Source organism: Cibotium barometz, chromosome 42 (assembly GCF_041138505.1).
Source record: "Cibotium barometz isolate CiBa-2024 chromosome 42, ASM4113850v1, whole genome shotgun sequence".
NCBI classification, from domain to species: domain Eukaryota; kingdom Viridiplantae; phylum Streptophyta; class Polypodiopsida; order Cyatheales; family Cibotiaceae; genus Cibotium; species Cibotium barometz.
Genome location: NC_141087.1, coordinates 13989218 through 14016986, shown reverse-complemented (window position 1 = coordinate 14016986; position 27769 = coordinate 13989218). Strand labels below are relative to the sequence as shown.

At 42.5% G+C, this 27769-nt stretch overlaps 2 protein-coding genes and 1 long non-coding RNA gene across 3 annotated transcripts; all 3 read left to right on the top strand.

Annotated features, from left to right (window-relative positions):
* Nucleotides 1-1346: 1346 nt before the first annotated feature.
* LOC147614190 (putative inactive receptor kinase At2g26730) lies at nucleotides 1347-26752 on the top strand. Its single transcript, XM_086780732.1, has 2 exons — nucleotides 1347-2719; nucleotides 26088-26752. Exons 1-2 carry the CDS (start codon nucleotides 1366-1368, stop codon nucleotides 26687-26689), a joined length of 1956 nt encoding a protein of 651 aa, XP_086636858.1. The 5' UTR covers nucleotides 1347-1365; the 3' UTR covers nucleotides 26690-26752.
* On the top strand, nucleotides 7556-8097 carry LOC147614192 (uncharacterized). Its single transcript, XR_015263086.1, has 3 exons — nucleotides 7556-7818; nucleotides 7905-7982; nucleotides 8062-8097. It is a non-coding gene; the product is annotated as an uncharacterized LOC147614192 (long non-coding RNA).
* Nucleotides 8838-10644, top strand: LOC147614191 (uncharacterized). The gene is made up of 3 exons (XM_086780338.1): nucleotides 8838-9511; nucleotides 9607-9922; nucleotides 10053-10644. The coding sequence occupies exons 1-3, from the start codon at nucleotides 8838-8840 to the stop codon at nucleotides 10476-10478; spliced, it is 1416 nt and encodes a 471-aa protein (XP_086636464.1). The 3' UTR covers nucleotides 10479-10644.
* Nucleotides 26753-27769: the final 1017 nt, after the last annotated feature.

The following is a 27769-nucleotide window of genomic DNA, read 5'->3' as shown; positions in this document are numbered from 1 at the left end:
GAAAAAAGACCATGCTTCAAAGCTAATAATATATCATAATAGCATTTCTAACTCTTGTAGTTCAACTTTTTTACACTAGAATCTTTTTGTACTCTAAATGGGCCATTAGGTAGCTTCATAGGAAGCAATATTAATGTGTGACCAATTTAAGTAAAGTACCTTACTGAACTTCAAGTGAGTATGTGCCTCGTATGTACCTTGGTGAGCCTCAAGATACATTGAGAAAGTGCGACCTCCTCTTGAGATAGAGACACCTTGAGAGACACAAAAATAGAGGGAGAGGGTCATGTTAAGAGAGAGACATGATGCATTGCCAAAAAAAGGTTCATGGCATTGAGATATTTTTGAGCCTTTTCTTTCGAGCCTTTGCTTTTCGTACAATGTTATCATATAAAACCCTTTGCATGTAAGCTACTTCTAGAGGTTAGATATCTTACAATGATTGCATTAAGATATTTACAATGATCTCATATGAAACCCTTTGTCATGTGGAGAAACTTTGGGTCTTACAATGATCTCATATGAAACCCTTTGTCATTTGGAGAAAATTTGGGTCTTGTGAGAAGCCTTAAGTAGCGAAGTTTGAATAGTATCGCATGTGAGAACCCCCTTAGCGACCTTGTATATGAGAACACCCTTACAAGATCTTGTAGGGTCAATAGTGAACTGTACTTGAGAGGCCCACCCAATTTCTAAGTAGGCCTTGAATGATCAAAACGTGCTAGCCTCGATGTATGTGCTGGAAGCGAGGTGGCATGTGGCGTATTGTGAATGGGTCCCCAACACCTCTCATTTATCGCTCTCCCTCCCTCGCACAGACACTGCACATTTCTCTCTCTCTCTCTCTCTCTCACACGCACACACGCTCTCCCTCTCTCGCACACATCGACACTGCACATGTCTTTCTCTCTCTCTCTCTCTCACACACACGCACATAGCTCTCTTTCTCTCTCTCTCACACACATACACACGCGCGCGTTCTCTCTCTTCTCTCGCACACACACACACATTGAATGTTTTTCACTTGCCTACTCTTCTCTCCCGCCATCACCACGACCATAGCCACAACACAAGCTCCTGATCCGCTGATCCACTCTCTCCTTCAAACTCATGACGCTACATAATTCTCCCCTTAGTCTTCCTTTGCTTAAAGCATCCTTCAGACAAACCTCGCCTAAGCCATAGCCATCTTAATCTCTCCTAAGATTCGATATCCTTCTTACATCTTAGAATCGCATCTTTTCCTTCTGTATAGTAATTAGTGAGCATTAATAACACTACTAATAGTTATTATTATTAACTTATCATTGACTTTGCATAGGTTTTCTTCTCTCCATGGTATGGCCTTCAGTTGCAGCAGCAGCAATGAGGCACATGAAGGTAGCCTCTTGCTTTTCTGCTTTTCTTCTAAGCTCCTTCTTCTTCTGCCTTGCAAGCTCATCAGACATCAACACAGATGCAGCAGCTCTACTAGCTTTCAAGGATAACACAGTAAACAAAGCAAACCAGAATCTGGTATCATGGAGCACAGAAGCCATACCCAGCATATGCACATCATGGGCAGGAGTCACATGCAGTAATGGGTCATCACAGAGGGTAACCATGCTGCGGCTACCGGCGAAATCTTTATATGGCTCCATCCCATTGTCAAGCATAGGGAAGCTTGATGCTTTGGATACTCTTAGCTTGAGATCAAACAAGCTTTCTGGTGAGCTTCCTGCAGACCTTGCTAACTGCACCTCATTAAGAAGGCTCTACTTGCAGAGCAACAATTTCTCAGGCCCACTTCCTTCAGATTTCTCTGCATGGCCTTTTTTGCTACAGGTAGACCTTTCCTCTAATAACTTTAGTGGGCAAATCCCTTCCTCTATCAACAATCTCACCCATCTTAAGTCTCTTTACCTCTATAATAACTCCCTCTCTGGACCCATTCCTGCAATAAATATAACTTCTTTGGGCATTTTGAATGTGGCAAACAACCAGCTTGATGGAGCTATACCACCCTCTTTATCAAGATTCTCTGCACAAAGCTTTGCAGGGAATGATGGGCTTTGTGGGAGACCATTGCCTGATGCATGCGCAGATGGAGTGACTGCAAACCCTAATTCAACCTTATCTTCTGCAAACGCCCATCACAAGATCAGCACAGGGGCCATAGTGGGCATAGTTATTGCATCAATTATTGGAGCTCTCCTGCTAATTATGCTGCTTTTCTTCCTATTATGCAAGGGATCAAGCTCATCAAAAACCCAAAAACAACAAGGCAAGGACTTGTTCTCTGCAAGATATGATTTTGAAGCAAAAGAAACATCACCACCAGAAACAGCAGGAGCAGATGATGCCAAACAGCTGGCCACCAACAAAAGCACACGAGCAGCCTCCTCAAAGCAAGATAACCCAGACAATCTCATATTTATTGACAAAAACAGCAGGCAAACCTTTGATCTAGAGGAGTTATTAAGGGCCTCCGCCGAGGTTTTGGGCAAGGGGAGCTTGGGAACCGCTTACAAGGCCATGCTAGATGATGGGCTAGTGGTGGTGGTTAAGAGATTAAGAGATGTGATTAGTGAAAGAGAGGATTATAGACAAAGGATTGAGATGCTGGGCAGGCTCCATCACCGCAACCTTGTCCCCTTCAGAGCTTACTACTTCACCAAACAAGAGAAGTTGCTGGTTCTTGACCACATGCCCAATGGGAGCTTGTCCGCTTCGCTACACGGTGAGTCTCCATTCCCATCAACTTTGAGTCATAACGTTTGTTAAAAATTCTTGATTTAGATATTAAGTTTGAAAATTTGAACTGCTTAGCTTGGAAAAAAGGAAAAGATTTAGTGGCTTGAAATTGGAAAATATTTAGTGTAGATGTTGACTTTTTTTTTTCATAAGGTCTTATTCCATTCCTAATCGCACATGGAAATTTCACCCGGCTACACATACCATACTGTCAGGCTACACATACCATACTAGTCACCACACACACCCGGGTACCACAAGAGGTACTACCCTTCCAAATATTGGCCACTTTGTAGATGTTGACCTTTTCAAATGATAGATGTTGATCTTAAATTGTTGTTGACCTTTCCAAATGGTAGATGTTGACCATTTCAAATTGTTGTATGATGCTTTGGGATTTTTTCATCAAGTTTGTCTCTAAGGAACCAAGAACAAGATTAGAGACTAGAGTTATAGATTAGTGTGTCCTACTTAATATTTATTGGTTTGTGCCCACGTTTTGAGGTTTGAATTTTCAAGTTATGCCTATCTTATCTCATTTTGGTTGGAACTTAGACGCACATCTTTAACCTACATAGAGACTAGCCTTGGGAGTTAACACACCTTCAACTCACAACTTGGAAAAAAGGAATCTACCCTGCCCATGCCCAAGGACAAATCTCCTCCGTCCACCCGCCTTGTGAGTTTCTAAAAAAGGAAGCAAGTGTTAGTTAGAGAGTTTACTTTTATCTCATGCTCACCTCATTGCGTAGTGATGACCACAAGAATCTCCAAATTTTTCATTCCTTCCCCCTCCCTAGTCCTTGTCGCCTGCCTCTGTGCCTCCATACCTTCCTCCACACCTCCCTCCTACCCCAATAGAACATATGTTTCATCATTGATTTAAGAGGAAGTTGTAGTTTAACCATCTTCTATCAATTAATGGATGACATTTAGAACTTTTTCATGGGGAGTGCACTCAGGAGGGATACTTTATCATCTCAAAGTTTATAAAAAGGATGTCTGTAAATTATAAAAATATGTAGGTTATTTACTTATCCCTGAAACATGCGTGGTAAATGGGATGTCTATAAATTATACAACACATTTGTGCCAATTAATGAGTGCCCCTGTTGCCAAACAGAACTCCTCTAGTGCTACCCGGAAGGAACATAAGCATATATGTGAAGCCTCCAAAAACAGGGCTGTGTCATTAGCTAACTCAGAGTCAACCGACTCCTCATGACTTCGAAGAGGCAACCTCAATCTTGAAATACCTGCAGTGGAGCGGAGAAAGATGCTCATGGCCTCTGCAACTATGATATATGATAAAGGGGCTAATGGGCAGCCCTGTCGTACTGAGCGAGAAATCTGAAACCGCTCTCCTCTATCACCGCAAGCAAGAACTCTACTGTGGGCATCACGATACATGTATGAAACTCCCTTGATCCATCTCTGAGAGAAGCCCATATGACTAAGAGTACCCTCAAGAAAGTCCCAATCCACTCTATCATAGGCCTTCTCAAAATCCAAGAGCAGAATGGCTAAGGGATGATTGCTCACTTTAGCCCATTCGACGGCCTCCCAAAACGAGAAAATGTTATCAAAGATGCTCCTGCCATGTAAGAATCCATTCTGGGTATCATGAATAACATCCTACAAAATTGGCTACAATAATCTGATGCTCACTGCCTTAGCAAGAATCTTATAGGCAGTCCCAAGTAAGGTGATAGGTCTCCACCACTGGCCAATCAATGTCTTATCCCTGAAACATGCGTGGTAAATGGGATGTCTATAAATTATACAAGCACATTTGTGCCAATTATTAATGAGTGCCCCTGTTGCCAAACAGAACTCCTCTAGTGCTACCCGGAAGGAACATAAGCATATATGTGAAGCCTCCAAAAACAGGGCTGTGTCATCAGCTAACTCAGAGTCAACTGACTCCTCATGACTACGAAGAGGCAACCTCAATCCTGAAATACCAGCAGTGGAGCGGAGAAAGATGCTCATGGCGTCTGCAACTATGATATATGATAAAGGGGTTAATGGGCAGCCCTGTCGTACTGAGCAAGAAATCTGAAACCGCTCTCCTCTATCACCGCAAGCAAGAACTCTACTGTGGGCATCACGATACATGTATGAAACTCCCTTGATCCATCTCTGAGAGAAGCCCATATGACTAAGAGTACCCTCAAGAAAGTCCCAATCTACTCTATCATAGGCCTTCTCAAAATCCAAGAGCAGAATGGCTAAGGGCTGATTGCTCGCTTTAGCCCATTCGGACGGCCTCCCAAAACGAGAAAATGTTATCAAAGATGCTCCTGCCGTGTAAGAATCCATTCTGGGTATCATGAATAACATCCTACAAAATTGGCTGCAATAATCTGATGCTCACTGCCTTAGCAAGAATCTTATAGGCAGTCCCAAGTAAGGTGATAGGTCTCCACTGGCCAATCAATGTCTTATCCCGCTCTTAGGAATAAGATAAATAAGCCCCTCAGTGAGAGAAGAAGGCATAGAACCTGTGTCCCACATCTCCTGCAAAGCCGATGTTATCTCAGCCCTAATCTCATCCCAAAAAGTAGTGAAAAAAACAAGGGAGAGGCCATCCTCCCCTGGACACTTACCATGAGGCAAGGCATGAAGAGCATGAAGTCCTGAACTCCTGCATAGAAAAAGGGGCATCCAGAGCGGCACACATCTCCTCGGTGATCAAATGTCGCAATGCATTCCAAACCTTCCTCTGTGCCCTGTGTCTCAGATCAGAATGCGGCTCAACACTAAGAAGCTGGCAATAGAAATCGGTGGCAAGCTGTCTAACCATGAGAGGATCTGAGTGAAGAGTGCCATGTGACTGCGTGACACTATCTCTGGCATGAGATGGGCCGTGAGAAGCAAAGAAATGTTTGTTACGTCTGCCACCCATTTGTGTCCAAAAGGATTCCTGGGCATGGAAACGAAACTCCGCACGCTACTCAAGAGAGTGATGAAGTTCTGCTCTAATAGTACATAAAGAATTTGCAACCCATTGAGCATGAGGATGTTTCTCGTGCTCTTTCTGCAAGGCAGCCAATCTACGTCTAATAGCCATTTCTAAGTCGTCCAAGGCCTCTTGCCTCTTAGACAGGGCACACGTGTGATAAAAGTCACTAATATCACAGAGAGCAGAGGCCAGGCTTTGAGAGGCCTCTACGAAGTCATGAGATCTCCAAATATCAAGCATACGATGTGATAGTTCTGCATCTGAAAACAAATGATCAAGGATGCGTACATGGGGTGCTGATCCATGGCAATTCGAATCTCTAATACATAAAACCACTGGGCAATGATCCGATTTGGAGGTGCCTGTAGCAATCAAAGTATGTCCACCTCTATTAAGCACCCAATCATCCACATAAAATCTATCTAACCGTGCATAGATACATCCTACATCTCTTCTCCTGTTAGACCATGAATAAAGAAGAGTGGATCCTCATGCTAACAATCTCTACCAATGCACCAAGCCCTCATGTCCACCTCTTTTATTCGTTGGCATCTCAACCATGTTAAAATCCCCACCAATAATCCAATGGTTGGCAAGAGGCATCAATGTAGTGAGAGATTTCCAAAAGGCAATCCTCTCACCTCTATGGTTAGGGGCATAGAGATTGAGAATACCAATGCGTGTAGTACCGTGCATAAGAAGGATCCACTGCGCTCTCGCAGGCAAAATGACACCATGTCCAATGATGCAAGGCAAGATCAAAGCTGAAACAAAGATACAAACACCACCCTTGGTACCAACAGTCGGTGACCAAAAGGTGTGTCTCGAGAGAAGCTTGCATGATCTCCCACACTGACTAGCATCCAGTTTATGCTCTTGCAAGAGCAATATATCCATAGGTCCACCTGTGTGACTGCACAATGCAGCTGGGTTTTTACAAATTTTTTCCGTCGACGTGGAAAAAAACCCCCAAGACCCTGAATGTTCCAAGAGACAATCCTCATAAAGACTCAGAGTAGGAACGACCAGATCTCGTGGTCGACGAAGGACCCCCTTTAGAGGCGGAAGTACGTCTCGCATAGGTAAGGGAGGGAAAATCTAACGATGTAAACCTTACCTCTCTCTCCCACTCCGAGGAAAGGTTACGGCTAGTCCTCAGAACTGGAGAGGTACCATGACAATGCGAATGTGCAACATCATCCTCAAGGGTGCAATCATCCTGTAACTGTAATGCAGCATCCTCTTGTGAGGGATCCAGATCATGTGCCTGCAAGGCCTCATCCTCCAAAAAAGAATCAACATCCTGTGAGGCAAGAGCTGCATAGGGGTTAGGGTGCTCCACAAGGAGTGTGGGTGAAGGGGCAGGTACGGGGGTCGGAGGGTGCCTGCCATCCCTAACCACAACCCAACGTTGTGTGGTCTGTTGTGTCAAAGGAGCAGCTGGAGTCTTGGCATTTGCAGAAGGCCTCTGATGGGCAGGACCACACTGCCTCCTAACATGGCCCCTCGATCTAGGACAATCTCTAGCAATGTGACCCTGTCTCGACGACAAATCCGACACTGGTCAAGTCTGCCTGCAATCTCCATCCTCTGGTCGAAATGAGATCCATCAGGTCTCTGAAGCATAACATGATCATCAGTAATCGATGGATCAGGAACAAGCACAAGGACCCGAGGTACACCATCAAGAGTGGCGGTAACGGCCGCCCCGCGGAAGCTGAGGCGGGAGAGCTCGGGAGGATTGGTACCTCTAGAACCTAGCCGAAGGATGCCCCTATGGAAGCTAAAAGCTTCCAATAGGACCGAGGAAGAGCAAGGAACCGTAGTAAGACCAGGGTAAGGCGCTGATCCTCCACCATTGGATCCATAGTTGCAAAAAAACGCGTTTCAAACTTTAGGCTACTCGTTTGAAACGTGCAAACGTTTCAAACGTTTGAAACGCGTTTTTTTGCTGGGCCAGTTTTTTTTTATGATAGAAAACGTACGATGCAGTATCTCCTGGCATTTCAGTTTTGAAAGTGACGCTTGAAAGAGACGTTTCCAGCCTTTGAAGTCTTCCAGGTTTGCTTGCACCCCTACCTACGCACCAGTCCTTCTCCCCCGGCCCCTACGCACCGTAGGTAACAGGTTTGTACTAACCCTAAATCCTGATTTTTTCTGATTTTGGACCAAATTTCAGATTTGAAATTTGGGCATTTTTTGCCAGGTTGCCTACATTGGTGCATGCACACCTTGCCTACGCACCAAGCCTACTCCTCCGGCCCCTACGCACCCTGCTTCTCAGGTTTTTAATAACCCTAAATGCTGATTTTTTCTGATTTTGGACCAAATTTCAGATTTGAAATTTGGGCATTTCTTGCCAGGTTGCCCAAATTTCTTCATTCATTCATCATGCCTCGGGCTAAGGATGCCATGTGGAACCACGTAACTCCTGTGAGCAGATATGGGGGTTCAGGCACAGAAAGGTGGAAATGCAATTTTTGTGCCAAAGTGTCAGGTGGGTCTATTATTAGGGTAAAGGCCCATTTTACAGGAGTAAGAGGGGAAGGCATTGGCCCTTGCAGTCAAGTACCAAGAGAGGTTGTAGCGTCTCTTCAGCAATGGAAGAGAGAACATGAAGCAGCAAAGGGAATTCAGCCTATTGATGATGATGTACAGGATACAGATTCTGTAGGTGATGTGTCCAAAAGAGCTAGGACAGAGGATGATTTGCAGAGTCAAGCAGGTGGGTCTAGCTCCATTCCTGTAGCCCACAGATCTTCATTGCCCACCGTGCCTTCTCTAAAGAGGGCAGGCATTAAAGCAGGCATACAAAAGCAAGCTGTCAAGGAGGCCACACGTGAATTGACAAAGTTGTTTATACAATGCGCTTTGTCATTTCACGTCGTGCGTACTCCTCGTTGGAAGAAGGCCATTAAAGCTATCAGCCGCATTGGGTATGAGTGGGAGGGTCCATCTTATGAGTCCCTTCGCAAAACCCACTTAAGGAAGGAGAAGAAGGCAGTGGAGCTTGAGATGGAGCCTTTGAAGGCAACCTGGCAGATGCCAGAAATATGGATGCACATTGCTTTGTGATGGCTGGACAGACATGAGAAAGAGAAATGTATATAACATTTTGGTGTCCTGTTGTAAGGGCACAATGTTTTTGCGTGCCATTGATGCCTCGGTTCCAGGTACAGTTGTTACTGGAGCATTCATATGGAGACATTTGCGTGAGGCAGTGCTAGAGATTGGCCCAGAGAACATAGTGCAGGTAGTTACAGATAATGGGTCAAATTGTGTATCTATGGGCAGGATGTTAGAGGATGAGTTTCCAAAGATAGTGTGGACTCCATGTGCATCACACAGCTTGGACCTCTTGATAGAGGATGTGGCCAAAATTGGGTGGATTGCCGACCTCTTTAGTACTTCTCGGAGCATGGTGAAGTTTGTCACCAAGAGGCCAAAGGTTTTAGCTATGTTTCGTGCACACAGTGATTTGGAGTTGTTGAAGCCCTCAAACACCAGGTTTGCTTACATGCTCATTGTGGTTGAGAGGCTTGTGCGGGTCCGTACAGGTTTACTCCGCACTGTTGTCTCTCAGGAGTGGATGGCATGGGATGATAGAGAGCATCCCAAGGCAGTAGCATTTGTGCGCGCGGTAATGCGAGACACTTGGTGGGCTGAGGCCCTTGCACTTGTCACGGCCACTCAGCCTATATATAGTGTGCTTCGCATTACGGACATGGAGGGCAGCACCCTTGGACTCTTATATGAGTTCATGGACCGCATTGGAGAGGCCCTAGATCGATGCACTATACTATCAGCTGAGAGGTATGTATCATTGTATGTCATTGTTGTTCTTTTAGTTGCCAGTGGCCACATTATACATTGATATTAATTCCATGCTTCCAAGTGTCGTTGAACAGGATCCAGGACATCAGGGAGGTGTGGAACCGTAGATGGGATTGGTTTCATAGGCCAATCCATGCGGTTGCCCATATACTACACCCACTATGGCGGAATGAGGAGCAGTTCAACAATGAGGAGCTAGAAGAGGGATGGCAGTCTTACATCCAGACCTGGACTGGAGGTGATGTTCAGCTCCTCAGGAAGTTAGAGGATGAGCTCCTAGTATTTCGGAATGGGAGTCATGCCTTTGGGAGAGCCACTGCAGTTTTGAGAGAGACTCAGCTTCAGCCAGTCTCTTGGTGGGAGAAATATGGCATCGGTACTCCAGTTCTGGTAAGTGCCCACTGACAAGTTACAACTTACATGTAATAAGTTTGCACTTTGAAGTAACAACTTAGTACTTACAACTTATATAAGTTGTCTCTTCTTATTATTTATAAAGTTTTCTGTTATCTTTTGACAGAAACGCCTTGCATTACGAGTCCTCTCACAGGATTGCAGCTCTGGTCCATGTGAGAGAAACTGGAGCACATGGGCCCTCTTCCATACAAAGAAGAGGAACAAATTGTCCACTGCTCAATTAGAACGGTTGGTGTATTGTCATTGCAACCTCCGTTTAATTGAGCAGCAAGGCAATCCCATTGAGCCGCGCCAAGTGAATGTCGACAAGATCGACATAGAGAAAGTGAAGGACGTACCAGAGATCCCTGCTGAGGAGCGCGACATCTATGCCATGCTATACGAGGAGATGATGGCACCAGCTACTATGACACGATCACGGGCACCGACATCAGCAGATCATGCATCTACGAGTGCTGAGGCTGAGGCTGAGGCTTCATCTTCTTACGACACAGACTCACATTCCTCAGAGGAGGATGATGCTGAGTAGTTACTAGTTACTACTAGTGACTCTTGACTCTTGACACTTGAGTCTAGAGTTGAGAGTCCAGACTCCAGACATTGGAGACCATTTGTTTTTTCAGAGTTTTTGTATTTGGTCTTTCGGTACAGACATCTGTATTTCAGATTTCAGATTTATCATTTGACACTATTCACTAGTGCTTAGTATGTTGCTTAGTATGTTGTAAGTTGTAACTTGTAACTTCAAACTGGTTATGCTATTAATAATTATATGGGTTTTTGCCATCTATGATCTAATTCCTGATTCCTGAAGACTGCCATGTATCATGTATGATGTATCATGATTCATGTTACATGTATGATCATTGTATGATGTAAATTGTAATCATGTATGATGTATTAAGAATCAGGATTCAGTATGAAATTTGAATCATGGATTCATCATTCATGATGTATCATGATTCATGTATATGAAAGTTGAATGTAGATTTTAGCATTAAACTGTACCAAACATAAATTTATGGACACCCCCCTAAAAAAAACCTGGAAAAAACACCTGAAAAAAAATTTGAAAAAAACTTTTAAAAAACTTTTGGAAATTTGTTTGAAACGTTTTTGAAACGTTTCAAACACGTTTCAAAAACGCGTTTCAAAAAACGTGTGGCAACTATGATTGGATCAAAGCCCACCTGGTTACTGAAAGAAGAAAATCTTCCTAGAACCAAGAGGAAAGGGGCTGCTAGCCAAAGCCTGAGAAGTAGCTTTTGAAGAATGAAAGTCAACCTAGAAGAAGCCTCGACCAAGTAAACGAGTATCCTGAAAGTGCACAATCAGCTCCGAAGGGAGAGCTGCTAGAAGCCATTCACGGGCCTGTGAGAACGAGAAGGGTGGAAACCATAAACTCTCGCAACAAGGGTAGTCTGGACCTCAAGGTCAATGTCATGCTGAAGAGAGGTGAGCTCGTCTTGTGAAAAATTGATGATTCTCCCGGCCAGTGGGGGTGATGAGCGATTGGCTGCGGCAGAAAAAGCCATAAGACCAATCAAGAAAAGTGGGCGGGCGACTTGAATCCAAGTAAAATAGCTCTTGGGAAAACGGGAGCAGAGGAAGGGGGGCAAAGGCGGGGAGCAGCTGGGGAAGCAAGGGCAAAGGGGCAGGCGAGGGCAACAGAGGGGTAGGCGGGGACTGAAGAAGACAGGGGGTGGGCAGCAAAGGGGGAGGCGGGGCAGCAAAAGGGGGGCTGGCGGGGGCAGCAAAAGAGGGGCAGGCGAAGGCAGGCGGGGGGCAGCAGAGGGGCAGACGGGGGCAGCTGAAGGGCAGGCGGGGCAGCAAAAGGGAGGCTGGCGGGGGCAGCAAAAGGGGCAGGCGAAGGCAGGCGGTGGGCAGCAGAGGGGCTAGCGGGGGTAGCTGAAGGGCAGGCGGGGACTGAAAAGCTAGCGAAGGACGAAAGTTGGCCAGGCGAAGGGGGTGCGAAGGCAGCAGATGGGTAGGCGAAGGCAGCAGAGGCAAGCGAGAGCAGCAAAGAAACAAGCGGAGGCAACAGAGACAGGCGGGGGCAGCAGCGCAGGTTCATGTCACTTCAGCACCTGAACAACCAGACCGATATTCGGTTCGGAGTCCTATTTTTTCTTGTCTCATTTCTCTTACAAAATCCTTTAAATAATACCCTTATGGAAATATATTTCTGTAAAGTTATCTCAAAAAAACGAAAGTAAAAAATTTCTTCTATTGAACTCTCGTACTATTTCACATATTCCAAAAGTGAATCCCCCGAGTTTATGCACAGTTTACGTGTTTCACGTTGAGGTCCTTGCATTCATCAACTTGATATGTGTTGTAGCCAAGGCTCGAGTACAAGAGAGAGAATCATGGTGTTAATCCTTTATCCACTCCCACACACCTAATACAGCATATAATACTTGGATTGTTACAAGTTGTGAATGTTCAATGAGACATGACTCCAGCTTATGTTTAATCTTCCTCGAGATCCTTGAAATTGATCTTAAACTATCAACTCAAAACCCAGTTAATATAATATCCATAAGTGAATATTTTGAGAGAGTGCACTCACACAACACCTCACACATCACACGTATATAGAGTAAGCTTGACAAGGTTTTGAATAGAATAGGCACCACCACTCATCGACACCACACATCCATGAATAAGAGCATCATCTCAAAACAAACTCTCACATCACACATGCGTAACAAGATAGCCTTACCCGAATCAAACCCAAGATAATCTTCAATGCTCATTGAGTGTACAGTCGAGATGTGTAGGTAGCCTCCCCACCAAAACGTATGAACAGCCCAAAACACCAAAGAGTATTTCTTCTTGTGAATAGTGCCGACAGCCAACACCAAGAGGGAAAAGTATGAACCAAGCACGTTGCACTGAATTTCTACTATAAGAAATACTCAGATATCAAGCAAACCCTTCAGCAGCTTTCTCTATTGTGAAAAACCTCAGCAAAGATAGCATTTGAAGGCCTTCATACCATTCACTATAATATTCCTGAGCTTCACCCCCTCAATTACATAAAGCCTTTTAATCTCACAGTCAGCTTGAGTTTCTCTTATTTGAGCTTTGGTAATCAGAGCAGTAGCGTCTCCTCCTCTACTGATTACAAAGCTCATTCTCGTTGTAGCGAGCTAGCGTCTCCAATGACCCTGTCAAAGCTCTTGTTAGATTTGATCATAGCGACGGCTACTAAGGTATTAAATACCTTCGTAGATACACCTTTTAAATTCCTTTATAGAATACCTTAAGTTCATCGTTCAAACGTTGCTTTGTTACCACTATAAATTAACCGAAAAAGTGGTCAAGTCTGAATGCCACCCATCCAAAGATCACCAAAGGTTATCTCTCGTAGAAGAACCCCTCACTAAATATATCATCATCTCTTAAACTATGATGTTCAACCAGACATAATCTTACACAATGCTACATATACAAAATGCAAAGATACATTTCAAGGCACAATGCCGTCTATTATGGATAAACAACTTTGTTGTGACACCTACCCTAAGTGCACACCAACCATCATTGCTTGACACACAAACTCTAGAGTTCTATACAAATATACGTGTTTTTTGGGTTTATTTTTCTAGCCTCACATATTTTGCCCTCCCCCCAAACTCCTAGGGCATTCATGCTTGAGTAGTAGAAAATAGTGCATATGCCAAAATCTCTTTCTTCTTCTTGTTGAGAGAAATCTTTATCTACAACCTCACCCCAAAATATGTCATCTTTCATTATAGTCATGAGACGAGCTATAAACTTTGTCATGTGCAAGACATGCACATGCATACCTCAAAGCTAGTCCTGAAGAGGCAACAAGATAAAGACAAGAGTAGAACCAAACTGTGGAGAGCTTAGGTAGCTGAATTGGCAAAGGAGTTTACTGTTGGAGGACATGGTGAGCTGATGGTCAACCCTGGATGACTTGGATGATCTATCGGTTGCAGCTTAAATACTGAATATTGGGTGCTCTCCCAAGCCTATAAAAGGTACCAAGGCTCATTCTTGTGACCATTCAGTCCCTTGTTGGCTCGGTCATAGAACTAGGATTTGTTTAGGTGTTTTACCTTTTCATGGGAGGCATTTTTGCATTAGCATGTTCTAGATGGTGTTTAGGGCTGAAAGAAGCATCTCAGAGCTTCCACATGTAACATTGGTATTAGAGCATTCGGCTCAGCAAGGCTAAACACTGATTCAGTCCTGTAAGAAGGTGTACAGGTCCAAGGTAAAGGAAAGTGCATAGGTAAGAGGCCCAAGTATTCGTCTAGTCCATTGGTGCTCTCCCAACCCTATAAATGTTGCCAAGGCTCATTGTTGTGACCATTCAGCCCCTTGTTGGCTGGGTCATAGAACTAGGATTTGTTTAGGTGTTTTACATTTTCATGGGAGGCAGCCAAGGGCTACAAGACAAATGTACCTTTTTGTACCATATGAAATACTGAATTTTCTAGCTATCTCTCTCTCTCTACTCTCCCTTCTGTTTGCGTTTTTGCATCAACATGTTCTAGATGGTGTTTAGGGCTAAAAGAAGCATCTTAGAGCTTCCGCATATGTACATACTTCTTCAGCCTATACCCATTTACTCTCTTCTTATGCCACCTCCCATCTAGATCTGCAAGTTGATAAGTTCCATTTCTGAATTTTTCTATCACACAAAACAGTCCTTCCCACTTGAGCTAGAATTTTTTTTGAAAAATACTATCCAGCGTGTTGTTATATCTGAGAACAAGATCCCCTCTCCCAATGTCTTTGTCTTTGACTTCTTTATTGAACCTCTCTTAATTTCTCAGAAGCACTTGAGCATAATGCTCAAAATCTCAAACTCTGTCAACTTGTAGCTCTTGCACAAGTACAAAAATCTTTGTTGTAAAGCATTACTACCTACTGCCAATGAGGTGATAGCTCAAGTGGTGAAGGTGTTTGCCTAGGACCAAGAGGTCCTGGGTTCAAAACCTCCCTTTGTGCTTCCTTGGCGGCATCGCCTATGGGTGGATAAATAAGAGCCTATGGGTGGTTGTCTACGGACGGTGAAATTTGGTAACTATTGGAGGATCTTGGGCCAAAGGCCAGTTGAAAAAAAAGGCATTACTACCTACTTCTTCATATTTTATTAGTACCTTTATTGATGGTATTTCCACTTCTATAGGTAGCAAAGCCTTATTTCCAAATACCAAATGAAAAGGAGAAAACCTAGTTCCTTCTTTTATTGCAACCTTGTAAGCCCACAAAGCACCAAGCAAATCTAAATTCCAAGTTTTACCATAACCTTCCATCATCTTGGTCAACATCTTTATAAATTAACCATTGAATCTTGCATTCATCCCATTACACAAGGGATAATAAGGAGTAGTGTACTTATGTTGAATTTTCAACTTAGCACACAAGTGAGTCATGAGTTTTCCTCTAAATCCTGGTCGATTATTTAAGAGAAGCTCCAAAGGCACACCAAACTTACAGCAGATGTCTTCATATACAAACCTGGCTACTTCTTTAGCTTCAACCTGCTTCACAGCTCTAGCTTTCACCCATTTCGGAAGATAATCCATATTATTAAGAATGTAGTACTTCCCTTTGGATCTCATGGCAAAGGCCCCACTACATCAATACCCCATATTTCAAAAACATCAAAAGACATAAAGGTATGCCTGAGCTCATACTTTAACACCCTTTTACCCATATGTTAACATTGTATGCAAGACCTACACCAATGAGATACATCTTTTTGAATACTAGGACAAACATAACCCTCCAAAAACACTTTATGCAAAGCTATTTTCATAGCATAATGACTACCACATGTCCCTTTATGATTGGCTTCAAGAAGTTTGTAGATTTACTCTCTCCATGGTACCCTCCTTTTAGTACCAAATCTTCACCCTTCATATACAAAACATCATTAATTAAAATGTACTTTGTTGCTCTCTTGACAAAAGCATATTTCTTGGATTTCTCCAAGTTCTCTAGAAGATGACCTATTAATAAAAAATTCCCCTCATGCTCTAAGATTTTCCTTCCTAGATACAAAGGAGAATTAGCCTTTACAACAAACACCTCTAAAACACTTTGCTGAGCTGCTACATGATCTTCTTCATTCTTCTCTCTCTCATGACTTAGAGACCATGCTTTAAACTTGTTTAACAACCTTTTAATTTGTTAACACATCTTTCTCAAAACCATATTTTTGCTTTGCCTCACACCTAATACTTGTTTTACCACAAGTAAGGCATCACCTTTGATTTTCAATTTCTTTATACCCATTTCAAATGTAAATAGAAAACCTTTTTCAAAAGTTTCAATTTCTTTATACCCATTCTTTATACCACAAGTTTCATGAGCCTTCCTGTAAGAAACATCAAAAAACATGGTGAAAGCATTATCTAACTTTGCATCCTCAGCTTCTTCCATCCTTGGTTCCACTTGTTTATGATGAAAAGGGCCATCCTTGTAAGTGAGTATATCAGCAAAAGTAGCTCTAGGTGACTCCTCTAGTAGTAAAGAGTATTGGAACTCTTGTAATTCTACAACTCACTTTATCATTCTTTTGGACTAATAACCTCATTGTTTATAAGTTGAGGAAGTAAAGCATGGCTCGTTAAGAACACAAAAGGCTTTGAAAGAAGAAAATGTCTAAACTTTCTACAAGCAAAGATCACACTGATCATTACCTGCTATGCTTCACTATAGCCTCTTTTTTCCACTACAGCTTTCACCCTAGTTGCATAGTAAATAGGCTTCATGTAAAGACTTCATTTTCCTTGTTGGAGTTAGACTGCTCCCAAAAAATCAACACCAATTGAAGGATTCACATAAACTACTTTGTCCCAGTCAGGAGCTTGCACAGATGAAAGCTTACAAAGCACCTCTTTGACCTTGGTGAAGACCTCTTCACATTCATGAGTCCACTTCAAAGGGTCATGCTTAACAACTTGTTGGAAAGGATACAAGACTTGAGAGGCCAAAGGAATAAATATTCCCATATACTTGACCTTGTGAATAAAAACCATTAATTGCTTTGTGTCTTTAGGAGGAGGTAAAAGCACTAAAGTCTTCACCTTGCCGTCATCTACTTCAATACCATTTTTGGAAATAACATGTCCAAGTTGCTTGACTTTACCTTGAGCAAGGAAACATTTTTTTGGGTTAATTTGACCACCACTCCTATCCAATCTTTCAAATGTAAGCCACAACTTTTCACAATGCAATATTCTACTACTATGTATGCAAATGTCATCAATGAAAACTTTGATGAACTTCCCAAGATAAGGTACAAACACAACATTAATCCTCCTTTGAAAAGATGAGGGCCCATTGGTTAAACCAAATAGTAATACTTTGTAGCAGAAACACCCCCAAGGGGTTATGAAGGTGATTTTCTTTTGATCCTAAGGAGAAATTTGAAGAAAGAAAATATCATGAATAACCATCACAAATTCTATACCTTTCATGACCTACTACAGAATCCAAAACTTCATCTATGTAAGGAAGAGGATAGTGGTTCCTTTTGTAGCTGCATTAAGTGGTCCACACAAATTCTCCATCTTCGAATGACCAGTGGACTCACCCATTCAGAAGTTGTGACTAGGTAGATGAAGTTTTAGGGGAAGGTTGAGGTCTATAGGGGCCCTTTAAGCTGCCATATTATGATTTTAATGACTTTTTGTTAAAATGTTAAGTTTCTTTGACTTTAGATGCCTTCTTATTCTTCAAATGGCTAGAAGTTTGAATTTCAAAGTTTTCGGCCAAAATTGAATTTAAAATTGAGTGGGAAAAACCATATCATGTGACATATCTATGGAAAGAGCTCAGCGACGAGTAGATTTTGGATCTCTAATCTCCGACAAATTTTGAGCTCATATGTAGAAGTTATGGATGTCCAAAATTTCAAAAACTTCCCCCCCCCACTTTTTGGAAATGAAAAGTACAAAAAGGCATCTTCTAGAGAATCTTTTGACCACCTTTAATCACCCAACATTTTTGTATACATGGCATCACATGATTGGCCCTTTTCCTTAATAATATTTTAATCACATGGCATCTTAAAGGGCCCCTATAGACCTCAACCTTCCCCTAATGAACAACTTTTCTTCTTTGTCCTTTAATGCATATTGTTGACCTTTTCCCAAAGACCTGAGCCTTTGGCACACTAGCTTGGCACCTTCCTTGAGTTATATATAAAGGCTCTCTCCTTTAAAGCCTCAAATCTCTTCATATGAGGTGATGAAAAGATTAGGAAACTCCTACAACATGGTTTTGTATTGATAATGTTCCACAAAGTAAGATCAGAACTTACCATTTTGTCAACAAAATCCATCTTTACATTCCTTTTTGGTTCAAGGAATTCCTTTATCTCTTCAAAATATCTTCTCTCACTACCACCCACCATCACTTTTCCTACATCCCTTTCACTCATGGGCTTTAAAGTAAGCATGTATACATCAACATGAACATGAACATGTTCTCCCCTCATCACTATCTGTTTCACTCTCAACCTCACTCTCAGTATTATCATTTCCCTCTTCCTTATCTTCCCTCAACAACTTTTTATCAATCATGCTAAACTTCCTTCTCATCCTTTTTTTAATCATAAAGTGTAATGGTACCTGTGTTCAAGTGGAATGCGAGAGAGAGAGAGAGAGAGAGAGAGAGAGAGAGAGAGAGAGAGCTTGTGGTGGTGGGTGCACAATCCACCCAAATCAAGATAATGTTCTTATTAGAAGTATATGCCATATATACAAAGGGTAACTGGGCCATTGGCCTTCACCCCAACAACCTCCCACTTAAAGGCCAATGTACCTTTAAGGGAGAACAACCAATGAACATACTATCCAATGCCCAAATCAATATACGGCAATGATCAAACCGCTGACTAGGTAGACTCTTTGTCAGCATATCTGCAGGGTTATCATCCATATGCACCTTGACAAGCTCTATGCGCTTGTCCTCAAGTACCTCTATGATGAAATGATACTTGATCTCAATGTGTTTGGTCTTCACATGGAAGACTGGATTCCACGCTAGCTGAGTAGCACTCATAGAATCACTATGCAATGTCGGTATACCTGTAGGAATCCCCAAGTCTCCCATTAGCCGACCAAGCCATATGGCCTCTTTGCATCCCTTAGTGGGCTGCAACATACTCGGCCTCTGTGGTAGACAAAGTAATGGACTTCTGTGCACGACGAGACATCCATGATAGTGCACCACCTACAAAGGTGAACACATATCTAGAAGTGGATCTCTTGTTATCCACATGCCCTATATCTACATGCCCTGCAAAATCAAAATCTGTGTATCCAAGTACATGTGTATCTCCTCTGCCAAAGCAGATACACATCTCCTTAGTGCCCTTCATATACCTCATGATGCACTTAACTGCCTCCCAATGTCTCTTTCTGGATCAGCCATGTACCAGCTAACAACTCCCACTGCAAACGCAATGTCCGGTCTAGTAGCTATCATGGCATACATAAGACTACCAACTGCTGATGCATAAGGAACTTTGGCCATCATGGCCCTCTCCTTATTAGATTTAGGACTATCATTCCGACTCAGTTTCACATGGAGGCAATGGAGTACTCAATGCCTTCCCCTCCTCCATATTGAAGCTCTACAAGACTTTAGTAACATACTCCTTTTGAGAAAGCCAAAAAAGTTTCTTACTCCGATCACGCGTAATACGCATGCCAAGAATATGACCGGCATGTCCCAAATCCTTCATGTCAAAGGCCGCGCATAACTTGGCCTTTAATGCATCCAACTCATAAGTGTTCTTGCTAGCCAATAGCATATCATTCACATAGAGTGCCAGGAGTTTAAGACTACCATCCTTAGCCTTTTTAGTGTAGAGGCAGTGATCTATTTCACTTCTTCTGAAACCCTGGGACCGTATGAAAGCATCAAACTTGTGATTCCATTCTCTAGGTGCTTGCTTGAGACCATAGAGGCTCTTTTTTAGCTTGCAAACCATATGCTCTTTGCCCTTTTCAACAAAACCTTTTGGCTGTATGATGTAAATCTCTTCATGAAGATCACCATGTAAGAACGCTCTCTTGACATCCATCTGCATAAGCTCCATATCCTGTGTTACCACAAGTCCAAGGACACATTGTGGTCATCTTCACTATAGGAGAGAAGATCTCATCAAAGTTCACACCTTTCTCTTGCTTGAAGCCTTTAGCAACTAACTATGCCTTGTACTTAGGCACATCATCACCTATGACCTTCATTTTATAAACCCATTTACATATGGTAGTGCTTTCTTTCCACATGGCAAAGAAACCAAGTCCCATGTCTTGTTCTTCATAAGTGAGCTCGTCTTTGACTGCATAGCACTCTCCCACCTGTGCTGATCCTCGCGCATCATAGCCTCTCCGCAAATCAGTAAAGCATCACATAGTCTATGCCTGGAACAAATCTACCAGGCGGTCTAGACATTCTAGTTAATCTTTCAAGGGTGTTTTAGCTTGCTATCCATCTTGCATATGATCCACATTCTGCTCATCATGTCCACCAATGGATGATCTATCATCTGCCCTTTGTTGTGTACCAGTGGGAGTACCTGATTGCACCATTTGATCCACATCTGGTGCTTGGCCAGCTTGCCTTCTACCATCATGTGCTAGTGGATTTACATCCTCAAAAGTGATTTGGTGCATTTCAATATCTCTGATGGGTGTCATGCATCTTCTTCTCATTGAAGACCACATCATGGCTACGTATGATCTTCTTGCCTTCTGGATCCCAGAGACGATAACCCATCTCTCCACTTTCACCATAACCTAGAAAGATGCATTTCTTAGATTTTGGATCTAGCTTCTTGCGAAGCTCTTTTGGCGCACATGTGCATATTCCTCACACCCATATGCGCAAATGACTGTAAGAGGGCTTCTTGCCACTCTATGCCTCTTCAAGAACACTAGTGTCCAACTTCTTATTGGGCGATCTATTAATCACATGTACTGCAGTCTTCATTGCCTCAGCCCAAAATCCATCAGATAGACTAGCATGAGAAAGCATACACTACAAACTTTCTTGAATGGTGCGTTTCATCCTCTCTACAACTCCGTTTTGGGCTAGAGTACGAGGAGTAGTAACCTCCCTCTTTATGCCACATGTGTCACAAAAATGCTGAAACTCATTGGAGACATACTCTCCCACCATTATCAATCCGCAAGTATTTAAGCCTTCCACCTGATTGATTCTCAACCAAAGCCAACCATTTCTAAAACACATTGAACACATTGCTCTTACGAGCCATAGCATAAGCCCAAACTTTCCTGGTTGCATCATCTATGAACGTGACAAAATATTCAGCCCCTCCTAAATGACCATGTAGGCATAGGACCACATACATCTAAATGAACCAAGTCCAGTTTCTCAAGCTCTTTCTTAGCCTGTCTCTTGTGGGCTGATTTAGACTACTTGCCATAAACATAATGTTCCAAAATGCATCCAGTATCTCTGCATAATCACTGCCAAAATAGCATGATCACTAGCATGTGTCACTGTCATTGCCAACTTATGTACCTGCAAGAAAAATATGCACCCACTGACTCGAAAGAGAGAGCCAAGCTCTATGATGAGGGAATGAAATGGCCTTAGAGACGATTGTGTGTTATGAATGCAAGGAGCTCGAAAGAGAATGTCGATGAAGACACACACTCTTCAACAACACCAGCAAACAAACAAAGTCCTGCTCCACTCTCGAGTTAATCCAAAGCTAATTGTAGGTCCTGAATTGTAGCTCAGATGGCAATTTTGACTGCACGAATGGCTCCGAAAGGGGGGTAAAACCCGAGGATACTTGATGGAAAAGCTCCTGGGATGCTGAATCTCCCGATGCCAAGCTCGGGAAGAGATCATACCTCTAAAATATGCGCGCATGCAAAAGCGAGAAGTAGGGATATAGAAACACAATGCTTTACTCTAGATGCCAAGCTCCAGGCTCCTTGCTCTTCTCTGCTCTCTCGTGGATCGAGCACAAAAGCTCTGATACCAGTTGTGTTCAAGCAGAATGTGAGAGAGAGAGAGAGAGAGAGAGAGAGAGAGAGAGAGAGACATAGCCTTTTCTTGGTTCTTTTCCTTTTAGATTCACCAACCTCTTCCACTCTCTTCTTAGTCTTGGACAAAGCTCCATGAGTTTGCCATATGATATGTCCACCTTTTTGTTGAGAAGATCCTCTTTTAGCACGTAACTTGTTTGACCATCTCCACGAGGCAAGTGTGCTGCTTTGATAGTGTCTTGTTGGCTTGGCTTTCTTTTTTATTGTTGATGCTTCTTCTTGTCATTTCCCCTTGGACTTTTCTTGATCACCTTCAAACTCTTTCTCTCGAGTTCTTTTCATGGGCATAACATCAAGCTCTTGATCTATTGTCACCTCTTCCACTTGTATTGAACTCACAGTTGCTTTGCCTTTTTCTTCAGGTGTCAAAAAACTAGAGCTTTTGGCTTGTCCTTTATTTCCACTATAAAATCATTACGATTAGGCAAGGGTGATGATAAAGGATACATATCTCCTTCTCTTCTAGAAGGCTTATCACAATTTGGGCTTGTGTGTCCCCATTTACCACAATTAAAACAATTATAAGGTTTATTAAACCTTCTTCTAAGCACTCCTCTACCTCTTTGGCATTTCCTTCACTATGTCCTTCACCATAATCTTCAGGTCATAGACTAGGTGGTCTATATCTTCTGCCTCTTTCTCTTCCCACCCCTAGCAAATTCAAACTAAGGTTCTTGAAGGGGCTGACTACTTCATGCACCTCCTTTTTTAATTCATCATCATTTTGGATTTTCACTAACAGTTGAGGTGAGGTTTGCACTCAATTTGTAACTTCTCCTTTGACTCCCTCCTCCACAATCTCCACACTGTGACTTACTTCTTATCCAAGTTGACCCAACCTAATCATTTTTCACTCTTTGCTATTTCCACAGCTTCTTGAAAAGTTGAATATTTTTTAACTCCACTTTGAACCTTAGGTTCCCCCTTAATCAAGCCAACAAATCTATCTTTTTCAACATAGATGGAGGGGTTTCATTCTCTAACGAAACACACCACATCGCACAATTTTGTGAAATGTTGAACATAAATATCCACATTTTCTTTCTAAGTGAGCCCTAGAATTTCATGTCACACCCGATTAGGATCTTCGATCTTCTAGTAATGCTGCAGGAACTCTCGCTTTATAGCTTCATAAGTGAGCTTATGTGGAGGGTCTCTTTCTTGAACAGAACCTTCATAGCCCTTCAACCATTGTTGGGTCTCATCCTAAAAGCAGTAACAAAGAATCCTTAGCATAAAGATAGGATCTTGCCTGTTTTTGATCAAGCAAGTGATTTTCAATTGCTCCACAAACGTTTTGGCATTTTCATACGGCAACCCATGGAAAAGTGAAAAATCTTGAGCCATATTAGCACAATTAACAAACCAAAGGTGCTTGAAATAGGTTCCTTAGTGGGGGCACCAAAATGATGTGATGTGACGAGCTACAATCCGTCTTTGCCTCTACAACTCCTCTCTGTCAACCCTCAACCCTTAGAACATATGAGAGAAACACCCTAAGATTCTTTGTTGAACCCCAAATCCGCCATGGCCAACCCTTACTGAACAAACATGAACCTACCAAGAAGATTTCATACTGACTTTTATTCCATATAAGCAGATATTGAAAAATGCTAGATATTGGACAAGTGTACACCCAATTGACAAGCAAGCCACTGACACACTTGAATGGAATAAAAACACAACTCTTAGCCTCTCATAAAAAACCCCATGAGAATAATGACCAATTAACCCGTCACCATAGCCATCCCAAGGAAGATAAACATTGTTGATATATATCAAAGAAACCTAACTCTATACAAAAAACCATTGCTAGGTACAACCATGAGGTAGATACATGACTTTGTTCACCAAAAAATACAAAACATCCACATAAAGTTAGTTACTATCTACCTCTTCTTCCTCCACTTTTTTTGCATCTATCACCCACTCTAGAAGATTTCGAGAAATACGAACATTACCCAACCCTACTGGTAATTGGAGTAGGACAAACCACTCATAATCAGTGTGGAAAGTACCTGCAATGTTGAATGGAAAATCCACAATGGATATGTGCTGTAGCCAAGGTTCCAGTGTACAAGAGAGAGAATCATGGTGTTAATCCTTTATCCAACCTCACACACCTAATACAGCATATAACACTTGCATTGTTACAAGTTGTGAATGTTCAATGAGACATGACTCTAGCTTATGTTTAATCTTTCTCTCCTTGAAATTGATCTTAACGTATCAACTCAAAACCCAGTTAATATGATGTCCATAAGTGAATATTTTGAGAGAGTGAACTCACACAACACCCCACACATCACACGTACACATTGGAATAGAGTGAAGCTTTACAAGGTTTTGAATAGAATAGGCACCACCACAATGACACACACTCATCGACACCACACATCCATAATTAAGAGCATCATCTCAAAACAAACTCTCACATCACACATGCATAACAAGAATCAAACCCAAGATAATCTTCAATGCTCTTTGAGTGTACAATCAAGATGTGTAGGTAGCCTCTCCACCAAAGCGCAGGAACAGCCCCGAACTTTACAAAACACCAAAGAGTATGTCTTCTTGTGAATAGTGCCACTAGCCAACACCAAGAGGGAAAAGATATGAAGCAAGCAAGTTGCGCTAAATTTCTACTGCAAGAAATACTCAGATATCAAGCAAAGCCCCCGACAGCTTTCCCTATGGCAAAAAACCTGAGCGAAGAGAGCATTTGAAGGCCTTCACACCATTCACTATAACTGTCTTGAGCTCCGCCCTCAATTGAACACTACATACAGCCTCTTAAGCTCACAGTCTGCTTGATTTTCTCTTATTTGAGCTTGGGTAATCAGAGCAGCAGTGTCTCCCCCTCTACTAAGTACAAAGCTCATTCGTGCCTTCACTCTACACGTTTTTATAACTTTTCACCTTCGAGCACCTTCTGAAGCGATCCAGTCTTCCATTCCTTCCAACCCTGATGCCAACGGTACCGGCTCTGCACATGCTTGCCTTACTTCTTCAGTCGATTGCATCGCCACCTTCATGCTCCTACCATGCATCTTCTATTTTCAGTTGCGGCCGCTTCTCCTCGATGATCTGGAATCTCCCTGTAGCGAGCTAGCTTCTCCAATGACCCCGTCACAGCTCTCGTCACCTTTGATCATAGCGACGGCTACTAAGGTATTAAATACCTTAGTAGACAAACCTTTTAAATGCATGTATAGAATAGCTTAAGTACATGGTTCAAACATTGCCTTGTTACCACTATAAATCAACCAAAAAAGTGGTCAAGTCTGAATGCCACCCAACCAAAGATCACCAAAGGTTATCTCGTAGAAGAACCCCTGACCAAATATATCATCATCTCTTAAACTATGATGTTCACCCACACATAATCTTACACAATGCTATATATACAAAATGCAAAGATGCATTTCAAGGCAAAACCCCCTCTATTCTGTGACATCTACCCTAAGTGCAAACCAATCATCATTGCATGACACACAAACTCCAGAGTTCTATACAAATTTACCTGTTTTTTTGGTTTATTTCTCTACCCTCACAACGTGAAGTTGCTTGGTATTTGGGGATATTAGGCCTCTAAAGTCAATGATTTAAAGTTTTTGTTGGATGCCAACATTAAAGTTGAGATACCAAACTTGAAGTGTCATCATTAGTGCCAATGCCATGAACTCCAAATGTGCCAATATTAGTTAATGGGAGGATACGTGGCCAAGCCACAAGGCTCAGATTCCCCAACACGTCACAATGTAACATAGCATATTTTATTTAAAGAAGGCACTCTTGAAAAAATGTGGCCAAAATTTCAACTTACAATGTTGATTGAATTGAGATGGGAAAACTTGATAGGCGAAAGCTTTGTTTTTGTAAAAATGATGCTTAATTCACTAAAAAAAGGATTTGTTTTTACACTTTTATTTAAGTATAGTAATATAGAGGAGCGAATTATAGGCTTTACTCTCTCCATTAAGCTTTCTAAAGCACGATGTCAACTCAAGAAATGGACTGATTAGCCGTCTTGTTTGTATGGGATGTCACAGGCAACACGGCGAGAGTACCCTTGGACTGGGAGAGGAGGCTAAGCGTGGCGGGCACGGTGGCGAGGGCGGTGGCGTATTTGCACAGCCAGAGGGTGGTGCATGGCAACATAAAGTCGTCCAACGTGCTGATGGACGGAGCAGGAGAGGCGTGCGTGACGGACTACGGCCTGGTGCAGCTGGCCGTGTTCTCGCCGGCGGGAAACGACCGAGTCATCGGATACATACCGCCGGAGGTCGGCGACATGCGCAAGGTCACCTACAAGGGGGACGTCTACAGCTTCGGGGTGTTGCTTCTAGAGCTCCTCACGGGAAAATCTCCCATCCTTGCCGCCATAAATAGTGCCGACGGCGGCAGCGATTTGCCTAAATGGGTCCAATCCGTCGGCCGTGAGCAGTGGACCGCTCAAGTCTTCGACCTTGAGATCCTGAAATTCGAGTACATCCAAGAGGAAATGACACAGCTCCTCCAGATCGCCTTGTCCTGTGTCTCACCCTCCCCTGATAAACGCCCCCCCATGGCCGACGTTGTTACCATGATTGAAAACATGAGGAAATCCGACCACGACGACACCTCTTCGGACATGTATTATGATCAACACTAGGGTGGACTAGAAGATGATGGATAATGATCATAGTTTGTGGTCATCCTCATCTTCTTCCATCATCATCACCATCATTCTCCTCCATCTCATGAGTCACGACCCTTCGACGTCGTCATCATCATCATCATCTTCAACATCATCACCGTCATATTGCCATCATCATCATCACCGTCATTGCCATCATCATCATCACCGTCATTGCCATCATCATCATCATCACCGTCATTGCCATCATCATCATCATCGCCATCACCCCACCACCACCACCATTCATCATCATCATCATATTCTTCCTTGTTGTCATCATTGGCATCATCATTTTCATCACCACCACCATCTCACACAATCTTATCTACCTAATCTTCACCACTACCATCTTGATAAGATTCACCATCGTCTTCATCATCATCATCACCACATTTAATGCCACTAGTCATCATCTACATCATCTACATCATCATCGCTAATGGCAAAGGTTCCAAGGTTGTTTTTGACGGGTGTCATGCTTATTTTTGGGTTTTTTGACCGTAAAATATAGATACTTATTTTGAGTGATGGTCAAAAAAATAAGATAAATTGTCAAAAACATGCATTTTTCTATTAAACTTGTCATTTTGAAGGGTAAAACATCCCATCAAAAATATCCTTGTAGCTAGTGGCTATTGCACTATGGGAGAGTACATGTAGCACTCGCCTATATGGTAAATCATGCTAGGTCATGCCATCCGTATCTCATGGTTCACTTCATTCTCTTCTTGACGGCTGTAAAATGAGAAATGAGCAAGGAAACAATCCTCTTTACCCACTACATGTATGCATCACCCTCTCAATTCTTTTGGAATAAGTTGTCTCTTGCATGAGACACATATATGTTACTATTCTTTCAAAATTTCTAAACATTCCTTTTTTTTTTAAAAGTCAAAGCTTGAATGGTTCTAAGTGAATTTTAAATGTGAATATTTAAATGAAGTATTTTTTCTTAATGCTTTTTTTTTTTGCATAGTCCTTCAAACTCGTGGGTGTGCATAGTCCTTCAAACTCGTGGGTGTGCATCTAGCTCACATTACTCCATATAAAGTA

Excerpts from the sequence above, each read along its gene's own strand:
- LOC147614190 (XM_086780732.1), top strand. The coding sequence starts at position 1,366 with ATGAGGCACATGAAGGTAGCCTCTTGCTTTTCTGCTTTTCTTCTAAGC. Across the intron at positions 2,720-26,087 it reads CTTGTCCGCTTCGCTACACG|GCAACACGGCGAGAGTACCC; the intron begins GTGAGTCTCCAT and ends GGGATGTCACAG.
- LOC147614191 (XM_086780338.1), top strand. The coding sequence starts at position 8,838 with ATGTTTTTGCGTGCCATTGATGCCTCGGTTCCAGGTACAGTTGTTACT. Across the intron at positions 9,512-9,606 it reads ACTATACTATCAGCTGAGAG|GATCCAGGACATCAGGGAGG; the intron begins GTATGTATCATT and ends GTCGTTGAACAG. Across the intron at positions 9,923-10,052 it reads GCATCGGTACTCCAGTTCTG|AAACGCCTTGCATTACGAGT; the intron begins GTAAGTGCCCAC and ends ATCTTTTGACAG.